Below are 20,958 nucleotides of genomic sequence, written 5' to 3'. Positions count from 1 at the left end.
TACAACAAATTTAGCAGAGAAGATGAAGTCTCATCTATCCTGGGATGGCCTTACTTATATAATACAGAAGCATACAAAGATACAACATGAACACAAAAGCCAGTATGGATTTATGCACCTTATTCATATCTTGGCTTTGAGCCAAATGCAACTGAGTGCATGAATAGAAATATTTTCCAGCATTGGAAATGCTCCCAAACTCGAGGACAGGTATAAATATTAACGCTAGTAGAAAAACAATCCTCCCTAACCCCTTTCTTACTTAATTCTGTGGGTCATTTAATATAATTCATTTCATGAACCCACTGCTTCGGTTTCCAAACGCTTCGGTCCCAGGACATCGATAGATCGGATTTTTAGCCTTTGTTCATGAACTATAGCAGGGCATGTATTGAAAAAATGATTTGTTTTTTGGAAATCAAGTGTGTGAATCCCACTCACAATTTTGCCAGCAAAGCCTCAGACAGTGTTTGCACCAGACTCCCCCGATGGTGCATGGATCTGCCTTTGGGGCCTCCTGCTTCACAGCCAGCACGAAGGCAGTGGCATGTGGGGCCCGGGAAAGCGCCGCTTCATCTGCCCCTGAGTCTTCTCCCAGTTTCTGTGGGGACAAGGCCCTCAGGCCTGGGGGGGCGCAGAGGACACCTCCCTGATATGAGCTGCAGGCCCAGGCCAGCAATTGAGGCCTCACGTCGCACAGGGCCTTCCCCACACCACCCGGGAGCTGGGCTGCCCCACAGCCGCGATGGGGCTGGGCAGCGGAGCCGCCACCTTCCTCGCTCTGGGAGCCAGGCCTACACCGGCGAGGGCCTCAGCCAGCAGCATGCGGGCGGGCGCTGGGCGGCCGTGGGGCTTGGCAGTGCCCCACACGCTGTGCGCCACTGGGGGGAGCGGTGTTAAGATGGCGCTGCCCGCCCCACCCCCGTCTTTGCCCGGTGCCGCCCGGCCGCCGGGGGGCGCCGCAGGCGCGGGCACCCTGCTGCCCCCTGGCGGCCGGGGCAGCACTGCCCCCTGCAGCGGGGCGGAACCAACGCGCGAAGCAGAGGGGGTTGGCCAACGCTCCCAGCCGCCAGCCTCTCCTCTGCCCTCCCCTCCCCCTTCCCCGCGAGTGGGCCTGCCGGCTCCCCACCCCCTCGCCTTACCTTCGGGAGAAGCGCGCCGGGACCCCGCTCCCCGCCTTCGCGCGGCGGTTCCGCCCCGCTGGGCCCCGTCCCCCCGCGCCGGTGGGCGAGGGAAGCGGCCGCCCGTCGCCCTCCCTGCCCTCACCGTGCGTGCGGCGTCGGGCACGCTGCCGCTGCGTCAGGGCGCGGCGCCGCCAGCTGACTGCGCGCCCCCGGAAGTGATGCGGGGCGGGGGCGGCAGTCTCGCAGGGAGCCGGGGAGGTGAGTGATTTGGACCATGTCTCTTCCCGTCCGCGCCGGGCTGCGGGCGCCGCGGGCGGGGGGACGGCGGCGGGAACGGCGCGGGGCTCGGCCCGGTCCGGGCTGCGGCGCTCGGCCGGCAGGCTGGGCGGTGGCGGGGGCCGCCGCTCTGCCCCTCAGCCCCGCCAGGGCCGGCTGGGCGCCGGGGACCCCGCGCCGCCGCCGCTGCCCCCTCACGGCGAAGCCCCCCTCGGGAGCCGCAGACCCGGCCGGCCGCCGGGGCTGGCAGCCGCTGGGACGGTGCCGGCGTGCCCGGCCGGGAGCCGGAGCCTGCCCCGGTGCCGCCGGTCCGGTGCCGGGCGCTGCTGCGGGCGCTGTGCCCGGTGCCGCTCCGCGCAGGCCGGCGGGGCGGTGGGGCGGGCAGCGCGGCCGAGCCTGCCCCGAGCCCCGCTGCTGCCGCCGCCGCCCGGTTTATATTTTTTATTTTGCCGTGTGCCGCCTGGGGGTCCCAGCGCGTCCCCTGACACCGCCGGGCTGCGGGCGGCCCCGCGCTGGAGAACCGGCCGCTTTGTCCGGCGCCGCGCTGTGCCCGGGGGCCGGGCGGTGGGTGCTGGCCGGGGGCCGGGCGCAGGCGGAGACAGGAGCTGTAGAGCCGCTTACTCCCAGGTAGCTTCTCCTAATGCGAACGTACCACCTCTGCGCAGCCACTTTCCTTCTCACTCCAGTTCTGCTCCCTGCCCCGGGTGCGGTTGCCCCTCCCGGGAAGGCTGCAGCCTGCCCGGGTCCCCCCCGGCCGCCCCCCGGGATGGGGACAGCCGGCACGGCCAGTGCTCCCAGCACGCACCGGCGGAAAGAACATGCCTTTTCTATTAGTGCTGCGGTTGCTGGAAAGAATCATTGATTATCTTTTAAATAGTTAACGCTGCTGCTAATGCTGTCCTTCAGAACGTTACAGTGGTAACTGAGCGGTCCGATGCCAAGTTATCGGAATACGGCATCGATCCGCAGCTGGTAACCCCTTTTTTAAATGGCAGTGTCTGACGCGTCATTTAAAGGGGTGATCGGTTAAGTGTGTGGGAAGAAGGGGTGTAGCTGCACAGACACAGCACAGGGCTGCCTTACCCTTCTGGAAACTGCAGATGGGCCTCGCTGGCAGTGGCAGTTGTGCTGCCTGGTCTGGTCCCTTTTGTTGGGAGAACAGTTGATCAAAAGACATCTCTTCTAAACACACTCTTATTATCTGTGTGAGAGCCTCTTTGTTAAACAGTTAATGTGTAACTATGGTATTAGTGCTTTATTTGGGCTAGCAATAGGGAGCGAGAATGGCGGAGTACTGCTGTTTTTCGAGTGCATCTGAACGGCGCTGGGTGTTTTCCTGGGGAAAGATAATCCTTGGAAAAGGAAACATAGTCCCTTGGTTGAGATTTCATGTGAAAGTAGAGAGGTCTGACTTCATGCTCTTTTCAGTTCTGTAGTCTGTCTTTAAAATCTTTCCCACACAGGTGTGTTAGTCATCTGTGGAAAACCTTCGTAGCCCTTTACATGAAAGGCAGCATGCAGTCTAACGCAAAGATTTTCTGCCTATCAGCAGAAAAAGGAGAGCTTGTGATCTGCATTGAATTAGTTCAGATTTGCAAAGTACAACTGGCTTTACAAGGTTGCTGCAAATATCAGCTGTTGTAATGATTTCTAAAAATCTGATTATTTCGTAATAGCAGGTTATATGCAGGTATGAGTGGTTACAATCCTTAAAATTTCACAAAATTATTAATGGGGAAACTTACTGCTTTGATACTACTTGAGTGCTGGATGTGATGCTTTTGAAATTGCTTTCATCTTGAGACTGATAGCTTGCAATATGATCAGTAGTCAGCTCCTGGATCTTTAAGGCTGGGCTAGGTGCCTTCTCTGCACAGTTTCTTGCTTTAATTTGGAGTTTAACGTTGTTGTGTTCATAGCAAATTCTGATTTGTGTCAGTAGTTCTTATAATTTGTTCATCTTGGAAATTCATTCATAATTACATCTTGCTTTCATTTCTTATGAATTGTATTAAAAAAAAAAAGGTGATCAGGTTAATTGAACGGGTGGCTTTGAGAGAAAACTAAGAACAGCTGACCAAAGACTGTCATTGACATTAGTTAAAGCAGTATATATTGAGCAAGAGGGGCTGTCAGACAGTTTGACAGACTTCTAAGACAAAGGGACTTGTTCTGACAAATTTGTGTGTGGATGAGGAAGAGGCCTGGTTCTGCTGCTTTCTTTGGTTCAGCTTAAGGAACAGGAGAAAATCCAGTATGTCGTGTTTTGTATTGGGGCAGGAGAGTATAAAGTGGCTGGAAGAATGGGGGATAGATGTGACTCTTCTAAACTTGCATTTCCTCGTGGCAGAGAACGATGTACAGGTGTGCTCAGAACTGTCGCACACTGTAGCACTCCGTTTTCTTCATTGGTGCTGGGCAAGTGTTGATAAATACAATCTAGTGCCTTGGAGCACCTTAAAATCCGTGGTGGTGGGGTTGGGTGGTTTGTAAGAACTTTCAAAGTGCAGAAACAATGTTATTGTTCCATTAGGCAAATGGGTCTGTAATAGTGAATGTAACAGGAAAGCTGTGCTCTGACTAGGAGACTGTAAAAGTAGAGGCATGGGGTGTTAGGAAAACAGTCCTTTCTTCCATCCTCATTCTTAAAAATAAAGAAGGAGCTGAAGATTGGTAGCCAGAATTCTTGGAGACTGAAAGAACAATCTGTAAATACTTGAGGGACTTGGTAGTGACAAGAAGATAAGAGGGAACCCCCTTAACAGCCTTCATCAGAATTCCCTGCCTGGGCTCCTTCTCTCTGGCTGCTTCTCCCTAGGGGTCTGCATCTTATCTCGCTGGCTTCCTTTCCTCTTATTTGCCTCTGACTAATAGGCTTTGTCTGCTGGTTACTGGAAGTCTAATAATTTCTTTTGTCTCTTCCCCCTTCCTCCTTGTAAAAATACTAAATTAAATGGCTGTGCTGTTTTGCAGATTATCTGCATTGGTGACATGGATTAATTGTATACTGAAAGTTATTCAGCAGTAATGACATAGTAACTTGACTTGAAACAATGGTAATTTCGTGGCAAATGTTCAAGACAAATGTTGCTTTCTGGTAACGAGCCACCTGCAATTTACCCCCTGTAAACATATGACACAACTAAACTGTCTGTGCTGGTTTTCTTGGTGTTTTCTATATAGTAAGTTGTCTCAAGTGTGTCTTTTGAAACTGTCAGCTATCTCTCATTTTTTCTACACGCACACACCAGCTTCTTTTGGCTCTAGTTTGAGTCAGATAATTACAGATCTGGGTTGAAGCCTTCCCAGGGAGTGATCAGAAAAAGCCAAGACTTGCAGACGTGCTCCCATTGTTCGCTTGTACCTTGTTTTCACCCTTTCACAGGAGGGTTTTGTGGACCCGCTCAGCTGTCGATAACTGGCCGTCGAGTGGTGGCTGGCAAACCCAAGGGGAGCTCTGCCTTCCCTTGCACAAATGCCAGCATTCTTTTATGGTGACATAGGGAGGTTCTCCTTGTCACATGTGGCTTTGGTGTGACAGTTTGGTGATGGTTTTACATTCTGATGTCCATGTTAATCAGAAGAGAGCAAACAGGGGGAGAGAAAGTGAATCAAAGCTTGCCTAAAAGATAATCTGAGAACTAACCCATGTAGACTTGTTATGTCTCCATTTTATCCATGTGTCTTGGGGGGCATCTCTCCAGTCTGATGACTTGCAGCTCGAAGGAAGCAGAAAACCTGGATTTTAGGTAAAAGCTATTTAATTGCAATGTTTTGCTACTAGAATAGTGATGGTTAGGGGACCACTTAGCTGTAGGTATTCAAGAACTCTTTCACAGAAGTAGAAATGCTGTAGAGAAACCCACAAAAGCATACACAGGTGATGAGACAGGATGCCAGTGAAGAGAATGAGCTAGTACAATCTTCTGGTGTCTCAGAAAGAATAGTTACGAATGTTGTTCTGTCTGTGACATCTGTTTTGTGAAAGACAAAACTTAGCAAAATGTGAGAATGCTGTTACTGACCTTCTGTCACAGTTTGTTATTCCCAGAAAGTCAGACTGCCACAGTATGACAGTCATAGTTACTTGTTGCCTTACTTTTCCTATTTAGTGAATGTAAGTGGTTTTTTTTTTAACCAAAATGGTTATGTCCCCCTGAAAAATACCAGTCTTATTTTTGCATCCACGTAGTAGCAGAAAGTGACAGATTTTAGTTCTTACTCTGAAATTTTTTAGTGTAATGCAAGTTTTCCTTCTGCACCTTTAAAACATCTAATGCAGTCGGTCTTATCCCTTTGTATTAAATTTGAAACGGAGAGAGAAGAATCATCTTCACGCCTGTGATTGAGAGGCGTGTGTAGCTTAGTAATAGACTCACAAACACAAATGTCCTAAAACTTGGTTTTGGTCATATGCTGACTGTTCAATATTTTCATTGCAAATGAGTCTGCACAGAAAGTCTCTGGTACTCTGGATCAGCACATAAATGGGTGGTCTGGAAGCACCAAAGGTCTGACGTGTACCAGCTTCAAGTAGTTACCTGTGGTTGGAGTTAGTGATTTATCTGTTGTGAAGCAGAGGATAGGTATGTATGCACCTTATGCCTCTTGTGAGACACAGGACATCAAGTGAAATCCAGGATATGCAAAAACTCATTAACTAAATGTGTGTGTGAGTTGAAGCTGCCACCAGTTTTCTTGAGGAAAGCTGAGGCTCTTTGTTGTAACTGATGACCTAAGCTCAAGTACTCAGAGGAGCTCCTCTGAAGCAATTGATCCAGTTAACATCCAAATACTGCAGCATCCTTTGTATAGTGAGGAGTGTCAGTGTCGTTCACTGTAATGGGGAAGTCAGGACTCAAATCAGTAAAGAGAACTAGGGTCTCTGCGGATGAATTTATGTATTTTCTGTTTTAAAAACTCCAATCAATTTAGAAATCCAAGCATACACTCTTAAAGCACTTTCAGACATCAGTCCTTTCACTTAGAGCAATTCTTTGTACGTAAATAGGATTCCTGTATTTACGTGGTCAGCTGGTGGGGAAGTTCCTACGCAGCTGCATGGAGTGAGTGATTCCTACAGCCGGCAACCTGTAAACTGTTACACTTGCTGAGGTGGCTGGCAGGCCTTCTGGAAACTCCTTATGAGCGCGTGATCTTACGAGGCGGTTTGGCTCTTGTCTTTAGACTTGTCCCTTCGCTGCCCTGTTAGGCAGCTGGATGGGTCACAGTTCCCACAGCTGCTTTGTACTGGAGATGGGACACTGTTAACCAGAGCTGCTGGAAGGACTTCCTTTTTTCCTGTGTGACTGGTGTGTTTTCCTCATTGTTGAGAGCAGTAAGAAATATAAAATTATTCACCTATTGCAATTAGTCTAAAGCTTATCTTACTATTACAGATATCAAGTGATTCCTGCCTGAATGTAATGGATGAAGGTGCTTCGGTTGCTTCGAGGTGAAGCCTGCTAGCTAACTTGATGCAAAAGAAAATCTGTGCACACCTAGCTCAGTTTAAATGTTTTTTTTCCGTTACAGAGCAGGTTGTAGATCAAGGTGTTTTTTATAAAGTTATTCGTGTTTGGCTATAGGATAGCTGCAGTTTTTCATAGATTAATTTACAGAACTGGCAGGCGGAGTAAGGTAAATATTTGTAGCGCAGCTACTTTCGGATGCTTACAGCAGGATGCATCTGTGTCAGATACCTGAGGGTCATGGTTTCTGTTGGTCCCATAATCTGCAGTTTTGCTGTAGAGATGTGAACCTGTTGTGTCTGAGCACAGAGTAGTTCTTCCCCTGGCATGTGCTGCTTTAATTATTCATAATACATAGAGGTGCTAAAGGTGTCTCATGCTACGCAAAAGGTACAGTGTACCCTGGAAAAATTCAGAAGGGTTATTCTTTTACAACCCTTTGCACATTAAAGGGAAAAAACCCACCAACCCCTGATTAGATGATTATTTGCTTTTTTTGTAAGTGCTGGACCTTGAAAGTTGAAGGGCCTTTGACAAGGGGATCTCGGGGGAGAGGGGGAAGATTGATATTTTATAAGTGGACAGAGATGAATTGTTCAGTGACTGAATCTTTGGTTTTTGAAGGTGATGGATTCAAACTCATCCAGGGCTGTGTTACGTGCAGTGAAATAAACGAGTTTGTTCATGTCTAAGTATGTACGAGGTAGAGAATCAGATGGAATCTGGTTGGGGTTCTGGTTTCAGCTTTACTGAAAACTGGTGGCATGATCTTGAACAGCCACATTGTCTGGCTGTCATGATTTCCCCTGTACCTGTTGTCTTGCTCATAGCCTAGAAAGAATTCTCAAAAGAGGTACTGCTGCTCTGTGAATTAGTTCATTAATTTATTTACATTAGAGAAGCACCTGAAGGCACCTTCTAAGATTATATGCTATTTAGCTAACTGGACTTTGGTTCACTCTGTGAAAACACCATAATCCTAGCAAATCATTCCACCCACCTAATAAAATAGAATGAAGCACATAATAGCAAAGGATTTAAAACTTTTTATTGGGGCCAAGTGGAAAAACAATGAGAAGTAATCAGTAAGTAAGGTATTGTGTGGTTAGAGAGTGTAAAAGAAAGGGAGGGATTTGAGGATGACGCATCGGTGTCTGCTGAAAAAGCTGCTTAAGGAATGTGTCTTTCATGAGAAGAAGTGGTAAGGTGCCTTTAGTCTCTCTTTCTCTATAATTTTTCACATTATTATTAATTTTTTCTTAAGCTAACTTTGTAGTTCACCAGCGCTGCTAATTATACAGATCTGAAACATCTATTCCATTTTTTCTTAAGGCTACTTGTTGGAGTTTGAAGGTGAAATGTGGTGTTGTGTCCTACGGCCTGAGCAGGGTGCCCTTCAACAGCGAGGAAAGCAGGCTGCTTCTGCCCAGGGTCTCGAATGGGAACATCTCCCCTGATGTCCCAGCCCTGGGTGTGAAGTGACAGCACACCGTGTCAAAGTGCAGTTGTTTAAGAGATTTTTGCTTGGTGACTGGGGTTTATTCTAGGAGCAGGATTGGTGACAGCTCTGGTTCTTGGCGCTGAGAGCTGGCCCAGCATTGTGGACTGTAGACCTGGTGAAGCAATTTCTGTATCTATTGTTACTTGAATTATTTTTTATTAGATATTTTTGTACCTGCCCCTGTCTTCCCTTCCAAACTAGTTAAGCCTTTCCAGTATGGTCTTTCTCAAAGAAATCTATATTTCATTTGAGAAAGTATTCAGGCTTCCAACATGCGCGTTGTCTGGCTTGGTTTTCCCATGGACTGCCATTTAGTGGCAGCCAAAACTCTACGTGGTACCTTTTCGTGCATCTGTATAACCAGCTTCTGCTCTGATACAGGTGCATTCTGTAGAGACAAACTTTACGCAGTTTGATCAGATTTCTAAATCCAGTTTGTTTCTAAAGCTCAGAGTGAGGCTAATCAGAAATAGTTTGTTACCCTGATTTGGAACAGACTGACAAAGTTGCCATCTGGATGCCCCCAAAATCATAACCTGGCTGTAGTTCATTGAAAGGTGCTTAAACTACAGGAAGCCTGACAAACTAATAATTCATTTTAACTAATTGCAGCAGGACTTTCCTGTTTTTAGACTTCCTCTTAAGTAACTTTGCATAGGTGTATTTCTGCAGCAGAGGTGCGGAGCAGATCTGCGTGGCTGATGGGTGCTAGCACAGTGCTTGGTTAGGGATGTGGTGAGGTGTCTGCTGGGCTGATGAAAGCCCGTAACGTGCCCGTGGTGCTGGAGTCAGAGTGCTTTTGCTGAGAAAGTTTCATGGCATGTTATGACTTGAAATAAGCAGTTTCCATAAGGTGATGGCTTTGCTGACCGAAGCTTCCTTTATGCTTTAACACTTAATACACCAAGTGCTTTGGTGCTGTAGTATAGAGGTCCTAACTGCACGGTAAACTCTTCCACAAGCTGAGTCAATCCTCTCAATTTCTGCTGCAGAGGGAAATGATATCACTAATGCTTCACTGGTTCCCCACAGAAAAGCAAAGAAAAGTTGTCTTTTGTGAGAGTGCCGTCAGCTCTTACCCCTGGAAGAGCGGCTGAGGACAAGTGTTGAGGGTGATAGCAGCTTTGGCACGGAGCGTTCTGCAGCGTGATCCTCTGCACCAGTGCTTAGGGGAGCCAAAGTCACAGGGGGAAGTCAGGCACAGGTGCAAAAATAGGCAGGTGAGCAAAACAAACGCCTCCGTAATCCTGAGGGTGCACACCATCTAGTTATTTTCCCAGTGGGCTGCTGGGTGGGATCACTGATGAGCGGTGCAGGCTGTGCTGGGGTGCTGTAGCCTGGCGCTCCCCCCGCACCAGCAAGGGCGATGCTGGGTGGTGGTAGCGTACCGCTTCTGCCTGGCAGCCCCGACCCCAGGACCGAATTAAAGCCTGTGCCATCAAAGTGTTGCTGCTTCTTTCTACCGGTGCAGCAGTCACCTGGTGTGATTTAGGATGAAGTCAGCCACAACACATTGCTGTGCTATGGTAGCCTTTAAATACAGACTTGAAGAGCTTGTTTTTTTTAACTGCTAACTCATGCTAACTTTTTATTCCACATCCTGTAATTGTGTTGTCACAGAAGTTTACACTTGCTACTGCATTAAAAATTAAAGAAAGGTGAAACGGGCAACTCGGTAGAATAAAAAGGAGTAAGAATGGGGGAAGAGCTGTAGCTGGCAGTTCTAACAGATGTTAAAATTTCTGGCTTCTGGCTCCAGACAGTGTGTGTGTACAGGTCAGCCAACGTGGAAACTACTTCAAACAACCTGGAAAAGTTTGGTTTTTGCTGGATACGGCTGAACTCCATCAGCTTCAGCTTCTTTTGAACTTGAAATAAGTGTCTGCTTCCAGCATGTGCTGTAGTCAGCTGGAAACGTAGATCTGGTGGATCATAGATTTCTTCCAAAGAAATACAAATCTCTTTGAAAGGTAGTTTGTTGCATAAAGTTGGCATGAATATGGTTTTGAACGTGTGAAGTGTAAGATGTTGCCTCACCTCTATTTAAGCAGGGTCACAGGGGGATGAGGCTGCACGGTGCCCTGTCTCCCTTCTTTCTCTTCTTTCCTCCCCTCCTGATTTATAAAAAGAATTACTTGGTTGCAGAGGGGTGAAGAAATTAACATAGAAGTGCCAGATGTTACATTTTCTTAAATTCTTGAAACTCATGGGATGCTACGATCAAATAGAAAGAAATCCAAGCTAGTACTGCCACCGCAGAGAGGCAGGAGCTGCTCTGCTGCCATACGCGCGGCTGCACACCCGCACAGCAGGAGCGTGTGCCGAGAGAGCTGTCGGGGGGGCAGAAGGGTGGCTGTTTGTGTGGAAGGTGAGGTTTGGAAGCAGAGGATATAAATCGAAAGTGAGGCAGACTTTTTGGACTATCCATCTCAAAAGTAAATGCCTAAAAAATGGTTGAGAGGAGACATGGTTTTGCTCCATGTCTGTTACGGGTGAGCTGTAAAACCAAGACGTTTTCATGTTTCTGTTGGTAGAGCAGAGGAGCTTTGCCAGAGCTTTCTTGTTTATCTTTTTTTTTTTTTTTTTTTTTTGCCTAGATCAGATACAAACAGAGGTGTTGACTAGGTGCTGTGGTTGTAGCTGTTGCTACACAAACCAGACATACCTTTGTCTGTCATCTCTTCAGAGCCTCGTAGTTATATAGCAGAGCTGGGAATTTGAGAGGTGAAGTTGAGCCAGCTCTTCTGAACATGGGAAAACAAACATGGAAAAGAATGTGCTAGAGAATGAAAAAAAGAGAATTACTTTCTGGACCCAAATTATGCTTTGCTAGGTAGCAGCTGTCTGGCATTCACAGATTAAACAGCCGCTTAGCTAACATGCATTGACAATGGTAGCATGTCCTCTATTTTGCTCTGAGTGCATGAAATGAGGAATTAACTCTCCCATACTGAAAGCCAGAAAAGTGTTCGGAAGTGTGTGTTTACTCCTAACAAACATTTGAACTTGTCCGTTGTATTCCGTACCTGATCTATGCTTTATATGACAATGAAGAGTTAATGGTGTTATGCTACTTTATAAGTCAAAAAGTGAAGTAGTTTTATAAAATGACTCTTTCAACAAATAGATTTGGGCTGTGAAGGGTTTTATTAAATGCATAGTTGCTTCTGAGCGCTTTAGTGTGTTCTATGGTTTTCATAGTTTCTTCTAAATGTAAAGATTTGTGTGTTTTTTGCCTCACAGTGTTCCATGTGGAACCCAGGGAACCTGAAGGAGGCTGTGAAGCTAGTGGAATGATTCCCTGTGTAGCTGAAACTATGTAAGTACTAGATGTTTGCTTACACGATCACTTGCCCAGCATCAACTGTTTGAGCAGCGATTGCTTCTGGTTCAGCAGTTGCAATGATCCTCTCGTGCCTCCCCAGTGGAAAGCTGTGTGTATCTGTTCAGAGCTGGAAAAAGGGGGGGCACCCATGATGCTGTTACCTACCCCCAGCTAGTTTAGAAGTCATGCATCCCAGTCTGCTAAAAGGTAAATAATGCATAGTGAAATTCTGTAGAATTCTTACAGGCTGTGCTTAAGGGTTTGTGAGAAGTTGAGGCTTAGTTGAGCTTTAGCAATGTTATCTTTGCCTTAGCTAGTTAACTTCTACTTGGGAAGGGATTTAATGGTTGGCTGAGCTGTGTCCCCTTTTGTTACGAGATTTCCTAAATATGTCTTTGAGTTGTTCTTGAATGACTGGAGGATTTTTTTTCCTCTTCTTTCTTGGTACTTTCAATGTTTTAAAACTCATTGTAAATACCTTCTGATGCTACACTATTAAATGGCGTAATGCTTGGCTGCGTTTTGTTATTGTCTGGATGTATCCAATAATTTCTATTACTGCAATAACACTGGTCATTAAAGAAAAATACAGGGTTACTTAAATATCTCCTTTGCATCTTGTCTCCTTCTGCCAGCTCTCCCCCACTTGAGTGCTGCCAGTTTCAGTTGTGCCATGGGGTGCTTATATGGCAGAGAATTGTTACTGAGTCACTTTGTTTTGCTCCCGTTAAATCTTGGGTTACGTGGTCTGGTAAAACTGGAGAAAAAAATAATTTCCTTACAGCACTTAAAAAGATCCGCACAAAAATCCCCCCAAAACCCCAAACAAAACCAACCCCCCCCCACCCTCCCGCCCCCTCTAAACAAAACAAAAAGTCCCACCAAGCATTAGCAAGGTCTTTCCGATATTTCCTAGTTTTCTGCTTAATGTATTGAGCAATTAGGTTCTGCACATCCTTTGCTCTTAGAGAGTGGCTTTCCTTTAGCTGGCTGTATCACCCAGCACTAGTCTTCCTGTGTTTCCAGTTGCTTACTCCCTTCTCAAAAGGAGCAGAGAGCATCCCTGACGATCTTTGCTTTGCTGTTCCAGCTGTGTGGAGGATGGCCTCATGGGCATCTTGGTGATTCATATTTACTGTAGGTTATTGCTCAATACTTTTCTGAGTAATCAGACTTCTTTGGGAGTGCTGCATCCTGTAGCACTGAGCACATTCCAACCTTAGCCCTGAATTTTGATCTTTTTTAGTAGAATGGCAAAACTAGTGGTCAGCGCTGCCTTTTGTGTGTCGCTGGTACATCGTACAAACCTGTTACAGTAATTCTGCTCTTGGGAAATGATTCTTTTGGGAATTGGTGCTTTGCCACCCATCCAGTATAACCTCTGGGTATGCGAGAACTTTATGCTTGTAGTTCCCAATCTAGCTGGGAGAAATATCCCTGCACATCCTTGTGCTCACTTGACTGTAATTGGCATGACCTAGACGTGACATTTGCTTTGCTCTACAGTTAAGTAAGTAGCTCTGTTCGCTTTCCTGAGAGTGCTTTTTTGTGCTCCTTGAACACTGATTACACAGTGCAGCTCCTGATACTGCAATTGGATCCTCTCTCCAGCCTTTCTTAACAAAAGGACTGAGTTCTCCCACTTGTTTCTATCTCCTTCCGAGGCTCTTGTTCCTTTCATGCCTTGAAACCTGAGTCACGTAGGAAGCGGAGGTGACTAGTAAATGAAGAGGATCCAGCTCTGTGAAGGCATTTTATAAAAGGGTAACTGATGGAGTGCTGAAAGACTTTTCTCTTACAAAACCAGATACATGCACAAACTGCCAGCGGATGCAGTCTGATTTTTTTTTTTTTTTTTTTTTTTTTTCCTCCCCCCAAGCTGGTTTTGCTATTTTTGGGGTAGCGTGCTTCAAAGTATCTGGCATGTGGCATCAAGTTTCATGTAGTAGAAAAGTGAGGAATTGCAGGAGCTTTACTTCAGTATCTTCTAGTGTTTGTTCATAACGAGTGGGATTGTGCTCCGAAAACCTCCTCGGCAGGGAGGAAGGAGGAGGAACTCCGGCACTGCAGGGAAGAGCAGCGCTAGCAGAGCCCAGGCGGTGGCTGTTGAGGAGCAGCACTCAGCTCCTTGTCAGGCAAGTCTGCTGGAGTACAGAAGGTGCTTGTTAGAGGGATACACCGTGGGGGACGTTGTTAACTTGCACTCTGTGTGTTAATGTTACTGTGGTTTTCGGAAACAGCTGTTGGGACACTTGCTCACATACAGGTGTTTGATAATGCCAGCTGACCTTCCCTCTGTGTATCAAAATGCTGTCTTTTCATGACCACAAGTGACAATAAATCCAGTCTGTTTCATCAGACTGCTGATGTCACTTTGTAGACTTCAGTATTAGATTGTTGACATCATTAACACAAGCCGTTGCTTAGGAAACGTGACAGCATGAATCACTGCCATTAGGAAAATTTATGGACAGATGATGTGAGTTAACTTGCAAACTGTCTTTTTTTTTTTTTTTTTAACTTTAAATTGGGATTCCTAAAGTGAGTTGGATTAATCTCTGTCTGTTAGGCTGTGTGTGATGGGAGTACTACCAACTACTTCAGAGGGAGGTGCCATTCAGTAACAGGCAGCTATTCTTTAACCTGCCCATAGGGAAAAGCTGTTCTGGATCCCCAGCAGCTAATAATTGCTGTTATGTGTTTGAACAATAAGTTTTATAAACTAGCTAAACTTTACTTTAAACTCTAATACTAGTTTCTACTCGGGATTTTTTTTTCATTTGGTTCCTTTACTTGTATGCTTCTCTCTAAAGAAAAACTTAGCCAAAGTAGTGCTAGCTGATTTTGAGAAACTGATGGAAGAACAGGAATTAGTATAGATTGAGCGTTTGAATTCTGATTAATTTAGGGGAGTGCAGGCACAGGGGGAGAGGGAAGGCTGGTATCTGGGAGTTAATCACAAAGCAGTAATTTACACTGCCTAATAATATCCTGTTTGTTTTGGTGTAATGAAAAAAATGACTGGTGTAGAGTAGACGATGTTGCTCAGATGCATGGCAGCCCAAGAACCAGTGCCAGGCTGTACTCTGCGGCTCACAAAGAGCTGTGAAGTACTAAGGAGCAGTGAAACTGTCTTTTGGATTATTTATGTGGAAATGTGTGTTTTAACAAATCCTTTAAAATACAAATTAGTAAGAGATTATGTTTTGATACATTAAGTTGTATTTTACTTGCCTGTAAAAATGATGCTACAAAGTTCATCTTTAAAGCAATCTGACAAAAGGATTTGCCAGATGTTTATTCCTTCTGCTGATTAAAAATAGGTTTTTGTTAGTTTTGTGGGTTGTGGGCTTAAGAGATTGGGGAGGGGAAGGGGAGCCAGGTAGTTGAAACCAGCATCTTGGCTGTTGTAGTTGTACTGGCAAAAATATTATTTTTGCTCATGAAACTGTATATGTGCTGTTTTGCCAAAACAGGTATAATGGCTGAGAGAAGATTTATGTTTGTAATCCTAATATCTGGAGAATTCCTCTGCACTCGGTGCTGCTGTTCCAAGTTAGTTTACAGCTTAAAAAGAGGGGTTTGGTCTCAGAAGAGCTTTATGCAAGAAGGAATACAGAAAAACTGATATGACATCTGTATCATGTCTTCATTTTCAATTTGTATCTCTTCTTTCTTGTTCTAATTCTGTAACCTGGAAGCAGTAAACAAAAGAGAAGGCAAACCCCATTTTTATGTTTGAGGCTTTTGCCTAACTGACAGCAGAGATGAAATGCAAATAAGTGGGTAAAGGAGGAATATGATAAGCAATTGCTTTCTTGGAGTTGATGTTTCTGAGAAATGGACTGTTTACGGCATGGCTGCATGCTGATAGGATAGTGTCAGAGTGTTTGGTTTTAATAGGGAAAATTTAAGAACTCTTTTCTGTGAGTGAAATACCTTTTCCAAGTATACAAGGCTTGAACATTGTGATTTATGAAAACAAAGTGTGATGAAATCATTTTGGCACTTTAATTTTGATTATTTTTTTTTAAACTGCACTAGAATTACTACATCTTATCTGCATGTGTGTCTGTCTGAAAAAGTTTCATTAAAAAGGCCCCCTCCCTCTGTCTCGTTACCTGAAGGGAGGAGCCCACTTGAAACAATGAATAATTCCTAAACGCCATCTTGCATGAAAAGTGACTGTTGCCCCCCTTCCACAAACACACTCTGTTTTAAGAACAAAAATCTAGGTTCCAAACTCCATTTAAAAAACCCAGCAGCCCCCTCTGCCCCCAGCAAAAAGAAAAGAAAACAAAAAAAACCCCAACCCCCTTTTGCCCATTTGCTGAAGGTCCAGTCTACATCTAATGCTGGAGTCTCTGCCAGGTTGTCCCAGCAGTGTCCCCGTCCCACCACTGCTTTGTTTCAGTGTTTTATTTTCTATATATAAAGTGTGGGTATAGTTTTAAAAACCATTTCCTTTAAAATATTTCTGGGTTAGAGTAGTCTGTCTTGATGAAGCCCGTACATGAATCAACCTCTTTGTAACCTATGTTACAGTAAGAATTTTAGGAATTTCCTTTATGAGGACCCGTTAGTATACTGCAGCCAGTGAGTAAGCTGCATTGATTTCTAGGTAAAACAGCCTGAAATTGCCTGAAATTTATGGCATATGCCAACCTTCTGTACACTGCTCCTTTTCAGTACGCAAAACTTAAATATCCTGAAGTCGGTCTCTTACTGGCAAACGTAATCCCGCATTTAATACTTACAATATTCTTTGTGGAGAAACGGTGATTGACTCTGAAACTGTTTTTCAGGTTAGTTGACTGCCGCTAGTGGCATGGTGAGATGTGTTGAAGAGCAGCTGCGAGGGTGTCTGACGGCGAGGGAACTGCTCTAGAAGCTGGGCTTGCAACATCATGGGCCAGTGTGTCACGAAGTGCAAGAATCCTTCTTCTACCCTTGGCAGCAAAAATGGGGAAAGGGAATCCGGCAGCAAGTCACATAGTAAGAGAAGCGCAGTTCACAAAGATGACCATGGTTCCGCTTGCGGGAAGTCTTCAGGAGATATACTCGTGAATGGGACAAAGAAAACGGACACTGCTGTAGAGTCTAGTCAGCCTCCAACGTTTTCTGGAGACACAAAGAAAGACTCTGTTTCCAGTGCAGAAGAATCTTCGCTCCAAAGGATTGGGGAGTTATTTAGGAGGTATAAGGATGAACGGGAAGATGCCATACTGGAAGAAGGAATGGAACGATTTTGCAATGACCTCTGTGTTGATCCCACTGAATTTAAAGTGCTAGTTTTGGCTTGGAAATTCCAGGCTGCTACCATGTGCAAATTTACAAGGTTAGTTCTTGCAGAACTTGTAATTATTTTCATATGTTAAAGTATATCCTGTCATCTGTATGTTGGAGAAACAGCCTCATTAGCTTTACTTACTTATTTCTTCTAACACTTGCCTTTTGGTCAGATTAGTTCCTCCCACTGCAGAAGGTAAGCTTGGTATTCTTCTTTCCCCTTCCCCTCACAGTGGGTTTTAGAATCAAAAATATTTTTTTTGGACCTTATGCGGCTAAGGATGAACAGTGTAGGGAGATTCTGTAGACATTAATTTATTCTTAATTTGCCAAAAGCAGTTTTACTGTACCCAGCATTATCTTGGTGATGAGATTGGACACTGGAATTAATTTTTTTGCTTTAAAGTAATGTGAGATTCCTTAGTAATTGCTACCAACTGTTATCATTGTGTGGAAAAAACACTCCTGCCCAATCGGAGCTACACTTAATGTCTTTTTCCAAGAGTAATCCTTTTCAAGCATAGCGAGGGAAGGAAATGTGAGGGTTTTGACACTGGTAGCTGTTTCATACTGGCTGACAAGTGATTGGTATTTAAAGTTCTGTCTCTTCTTCTGGACAAGTGGGTCAGGCAGCAGGCTTGTAGCGTGCTTGATGCTACAGGAAACAACAGAATGGCTAAAACTTAACAGGAAAAAACCAAACCTGAAACCAAACCCAAGACTAGAACAGCCTCCCGCAGCTTGATTATCAATGCCCAGGTAAGAGCAAGGAAAGACTTCCGACAGGGGCTTGCTAAGAGAGAATGATCTTCTAATTTTTTGGGGTCTGTCTAGATTGGTTTGAGTAATGCTGTTTATTTTCACTGGGTTTATAACTTCCAAAATCACGTCGGTGTGCTGAGCCTTGAACCAAGCTTCAGCTGTGCACTGAACACGGCTTTTCCAGCATCTTCAGAGCTTTTGCAGATGTGAGTGTGTGTCAAATGAATGAGTTACTCTGGAATGCAAAGGTGGATTTACTGGAGGCTGATGGCACAGGTATTTGCTAATGTGGTAAAGAAATTGCAAGTAGTGTCGCTGCACAAACACCATGAGCTTTATTAATGTCATTTTTGATTTTCTTGGAGAGGACAAATCTATTGGTGAGAGGTGACCTTTGTTTAAGGGCACGCTCCATGATACCAGTGCTGATCGACTTCTTCCGTCAAGGAGAGCGACGTGGTCTTCAGTTCTCCTGAGCGCTGCCCCGTCTCCTGCCTTCCCTCCAGCCTGTCCCGTGTCAGCCTGCTGGCTTTGCTTCATGTTCGCCAGCTACCGCACTTGCTCATGAGTGTGAGGGAAATCAGAGCTCACCATCTACCCGCTCGGCCAGATCACTCGTAGGCTAATTAGCATAGTACCGGTGCTTCAGGCAGTGTTTATACACTGCACTGTCGCCTCTGTCGTGCGATGCCGCGCTCTTCCACTTTTTCAGCAGGTGCCTTGCTGACCGTCGCTGTTGGCACCCTTTTGATTTTGCAGGCTGGAAGAGCAACCAAAAACCACAGGAAAGCCACCAGTGAACTGCCCTGTCCCGTGAGAACAGCTCATCCGGAGCATGGGCGTTTAGACACGGGCAATACCGAATCAAGCTGGTTTATATATGGCACTTCAGCGCGTAAATGTGGTGTTTTCAAAGATGTGGTATTTCTTCTGTGGTAAATTTTATTCGCTTTTTAATGTGAAAGGCGCTGGATGTGATAGTATCAAGTACTCAGAGCACCAGATAGAAAAATCTTGCAAATGCTAATGGTGCCCCGGCAGGTCCGAGGGGGGTGTGTGGTTCCCCAGGCCACAAGGAACTGCTGGGAACTCTCTTTCCAGTAGCTCCTGATGCCAAAATCGTGCCACCTGGGCTGGGGGCACGATTGTCTTGTCCAGATAACCCTCTTCTGGTTTGATGTAGCTGAACGGAGGTGGGAAGCGTTCAGCACGCAAGGTTGGTGCAAAGCGCTCTCGCTAATTTCTCTTCTCTTGCTCAATAGGAAGGAGTTTTTCGAAGGCTGCAAAGCAATAAATGCAGACAGCATTGATGGCATTTGTGCAAGGTTCCCCAGCCTCTTAAACGAAGCCAAGCAGGAAGATAAATTCAAGGATCTCTATCGTTTCACCTTCCAGTTTGGCCTAGACTCTGAAGAAGGACAGAGGTCGCTACATCGGGAAATAGCCATTGCCCTATGGAAATTAGTCTTCACCCAAAACAAGCCCCCCATTTTGGACCAGTGGTTGCACTTCCTAATTGAGAACCCCTCAGGAATCAAGGGAATCTCCCGGGACACGTGGAACATGTTTCTAAATTTTACTCAGGTGATTGGACCAGACCTTAGCAACTACAGCGAGGACGAGGCCTGGCCGAGTCTCTTCGATACCTTTGTGGAGTGGGAAATGGAGCGAAGGAAAAAGGAGGAGGAAACCAAATGTATTTCGTCTTCGGACACAGAGGGCCTGTGTGCAGAGGAACAGACTTAGCGGCGGCAAAGCGGCAGTGACGAAAGTGACCTGTTGCCCTTCATGAAATGTAAACTCTGGATGTTTCTGGAAATTACCGAGGCTCCAGATTTTTCTACTTTACACCTTTTTCTGCCTTGTCTTTGAAAGGGCTCTAAAATGCTGTATCATGTTTTAGGCACTTTCTTAATTTTGGTTATTCCTTTTACTCTTGCCCTGAAATATTTGACCCTGGCTACAAGTTAAGCGTTTTATGGGGTTTTTTTTTAAGACTTCAGATTAGTATAAGTAAGTCTGATATTTCTTGCACAATGTAGACCTTTTTAGTTAGGTTAAATTAACATTGCTAAATTATACAGTGCCAGATTAAGTTTTTTCATACTACATCTGTCAGGGCAGGTCTGTACTGTGTGTAGTGCTGTTTACATTGTTGAAATTTTAGGCTGTAATAATTTTAAGGTTTTATACCAAGATGAACAGCAGTGTTAACTGTAAATGCATTAATCCCCTGGAAATAAGGCTCTAAAAACCAACATAAGCGACAGCTTTTTTGTAATACGGCTAATTCCCATTTTAAGCTAACTCTTAGCGAATGAGTCCAGATCATTCCTTTTTTTTGGAGTTTCAAACTTAATGTTGGGATTGTTTTATAAAATTACTGTACCTGTCAGTCAACTGAGTGGTAGATGGCGATTTGTATCTAAATCTCTTACACATCATGTAATAAAAGAGCAGTACTACCTCAGTTTTATTGAAAGTGGACTTCTTGATGGACTTCCATTTTCTCTGGAAGTTGTATTTTTGTGGTTACATGAGAATATTTTTACTTGACTAAAAGAACCAAAGGTTCTGCTTCTTTAGTTTGCTAAACATTGACAGAAGCAACACACAAACCCTAAGTCTTCAAGGAAAACTGTGGTATAATTCTGCTTTGTTTGATTTATACCTGAAGTATTATCTTACTTGTCTGGCAAGCACAGTACTTCTATGTAAGGAACTATCTTTTGCATTAATATTGACGAACCAGTTTTTTAAAACCTATGTTTAATTGCTGAATTGCAGTTAATACTCCACACTTGCTGGAGTGACAATATCTGCATCTGATGACAAAATGAATTCTTAATGTGTTCTTAATGACAACAGTGTAGATGAGTCATTTTTAGACTGATTTGATAATATTTGGATAGGAGTCAATTTATTATTTTACAATGCCTGTATTGGGACTATTTGCCTGTTGAAACTGTTGTGACTTAAAGGGAGTTTTATTAACACTGGTTGAAACTTTTGGTTATTGATGCTACCTTTTTTAATTTTAGTATGTCAACTTTTTTACACCTTTTGGTAAAAGGGATGATTGCCAAGGCTTTCTATAGAGCTAAGTACTGGCTTAATGAATTTGATACATTTCCATTGCACACCTTTTATTTTCAGAGCTGCATTTCAGGATCGTAAAACGGCTTCAATTTAAAAACCAACCAAACCAAA

General features: G+C 44.9%; 2 protein-coding genes across 6 annotated transcripts in view; one reads left to right on the top strand and one right to left on the bottom strand.

Moving 5' to 3' along the window:
- Positions 1 to 1,294, bottom strand: part of LYRM1 (LYR motif containing 1) — a 10,490-nt gene extending 9,196 nt beyond the window's left edge. The window contains exon 1 of one of the 2 annotated variants that reach the window (XM_055806226.1): positions 1,143 to 1,294. The gene's annotated coding sequence lies outside the window, so the exon portion shown is untranslated. The remainder of the gene's footprint in view (positions 1 to 1,142) is intronic. The other variant, XM_055806225.1, reaches the window with a different exon arrangement.
- Positions 1,247 to 20,958, top strand: DCUN1D3 (defective in cullin neddylation 1 domain containing 3). Of its 4 annotated transcripts, none has more exons than XM_055806219.1 (4): positions 1,247 to 1,382; positions 11,616 to 11,691; positions 16,503 to 17,035; positions 19,011 to 20,958. In XM_055806219.1, the coding sequence occupies exons 3-4, from the start codon at positions 16,605 to 16,607 to the stop codon at positions 19,492 to 19,494; spliced, it is 915 nt and encodes a 304-aa protein (XP_055662194.1). In that variant the 5' UTR covers positions 1,247 to 1,382; positions 11,616 to 11,691; positions 16,503 to 16,604; the 3' UTR covers positions 19,495 to 20,958. The 4 variants fall into 4 exon arrangements, with proteins under 4 accessions (XP_055662194.1, XP_055662196.1, XP_027634557.1 ...); XM_027778756.2 differs by lacking the exon at positions 1,247 to 1,382 and adding an exon at positions 1,459 to 2,027; XM_055806220.1 differs by lacking the exon at positions 1,247 to 1,382 and adding an exon at positions 11,072 to 11,096.

This window comes from Falco peregrinus, chromosome 5 (genome assembly GCF_023634155.1).
Source record: "Falco peregrinus isolate bFalPer1 chromosome 5, bFalPer1.pri, whole genome shotgun sequence".
In the NCBI taxonomy this organism is placed as follows: Eukaryota; Metazoa; Chordata; class Aves; order Falconiformes; family Falconidae; genus Falco; species Falco peregrinus.
The sequence above is the reverse complement of the archived record's forward strand: the minus strand, read 5'-3'. Positions and strand labels throughout refer to the sequence as shown.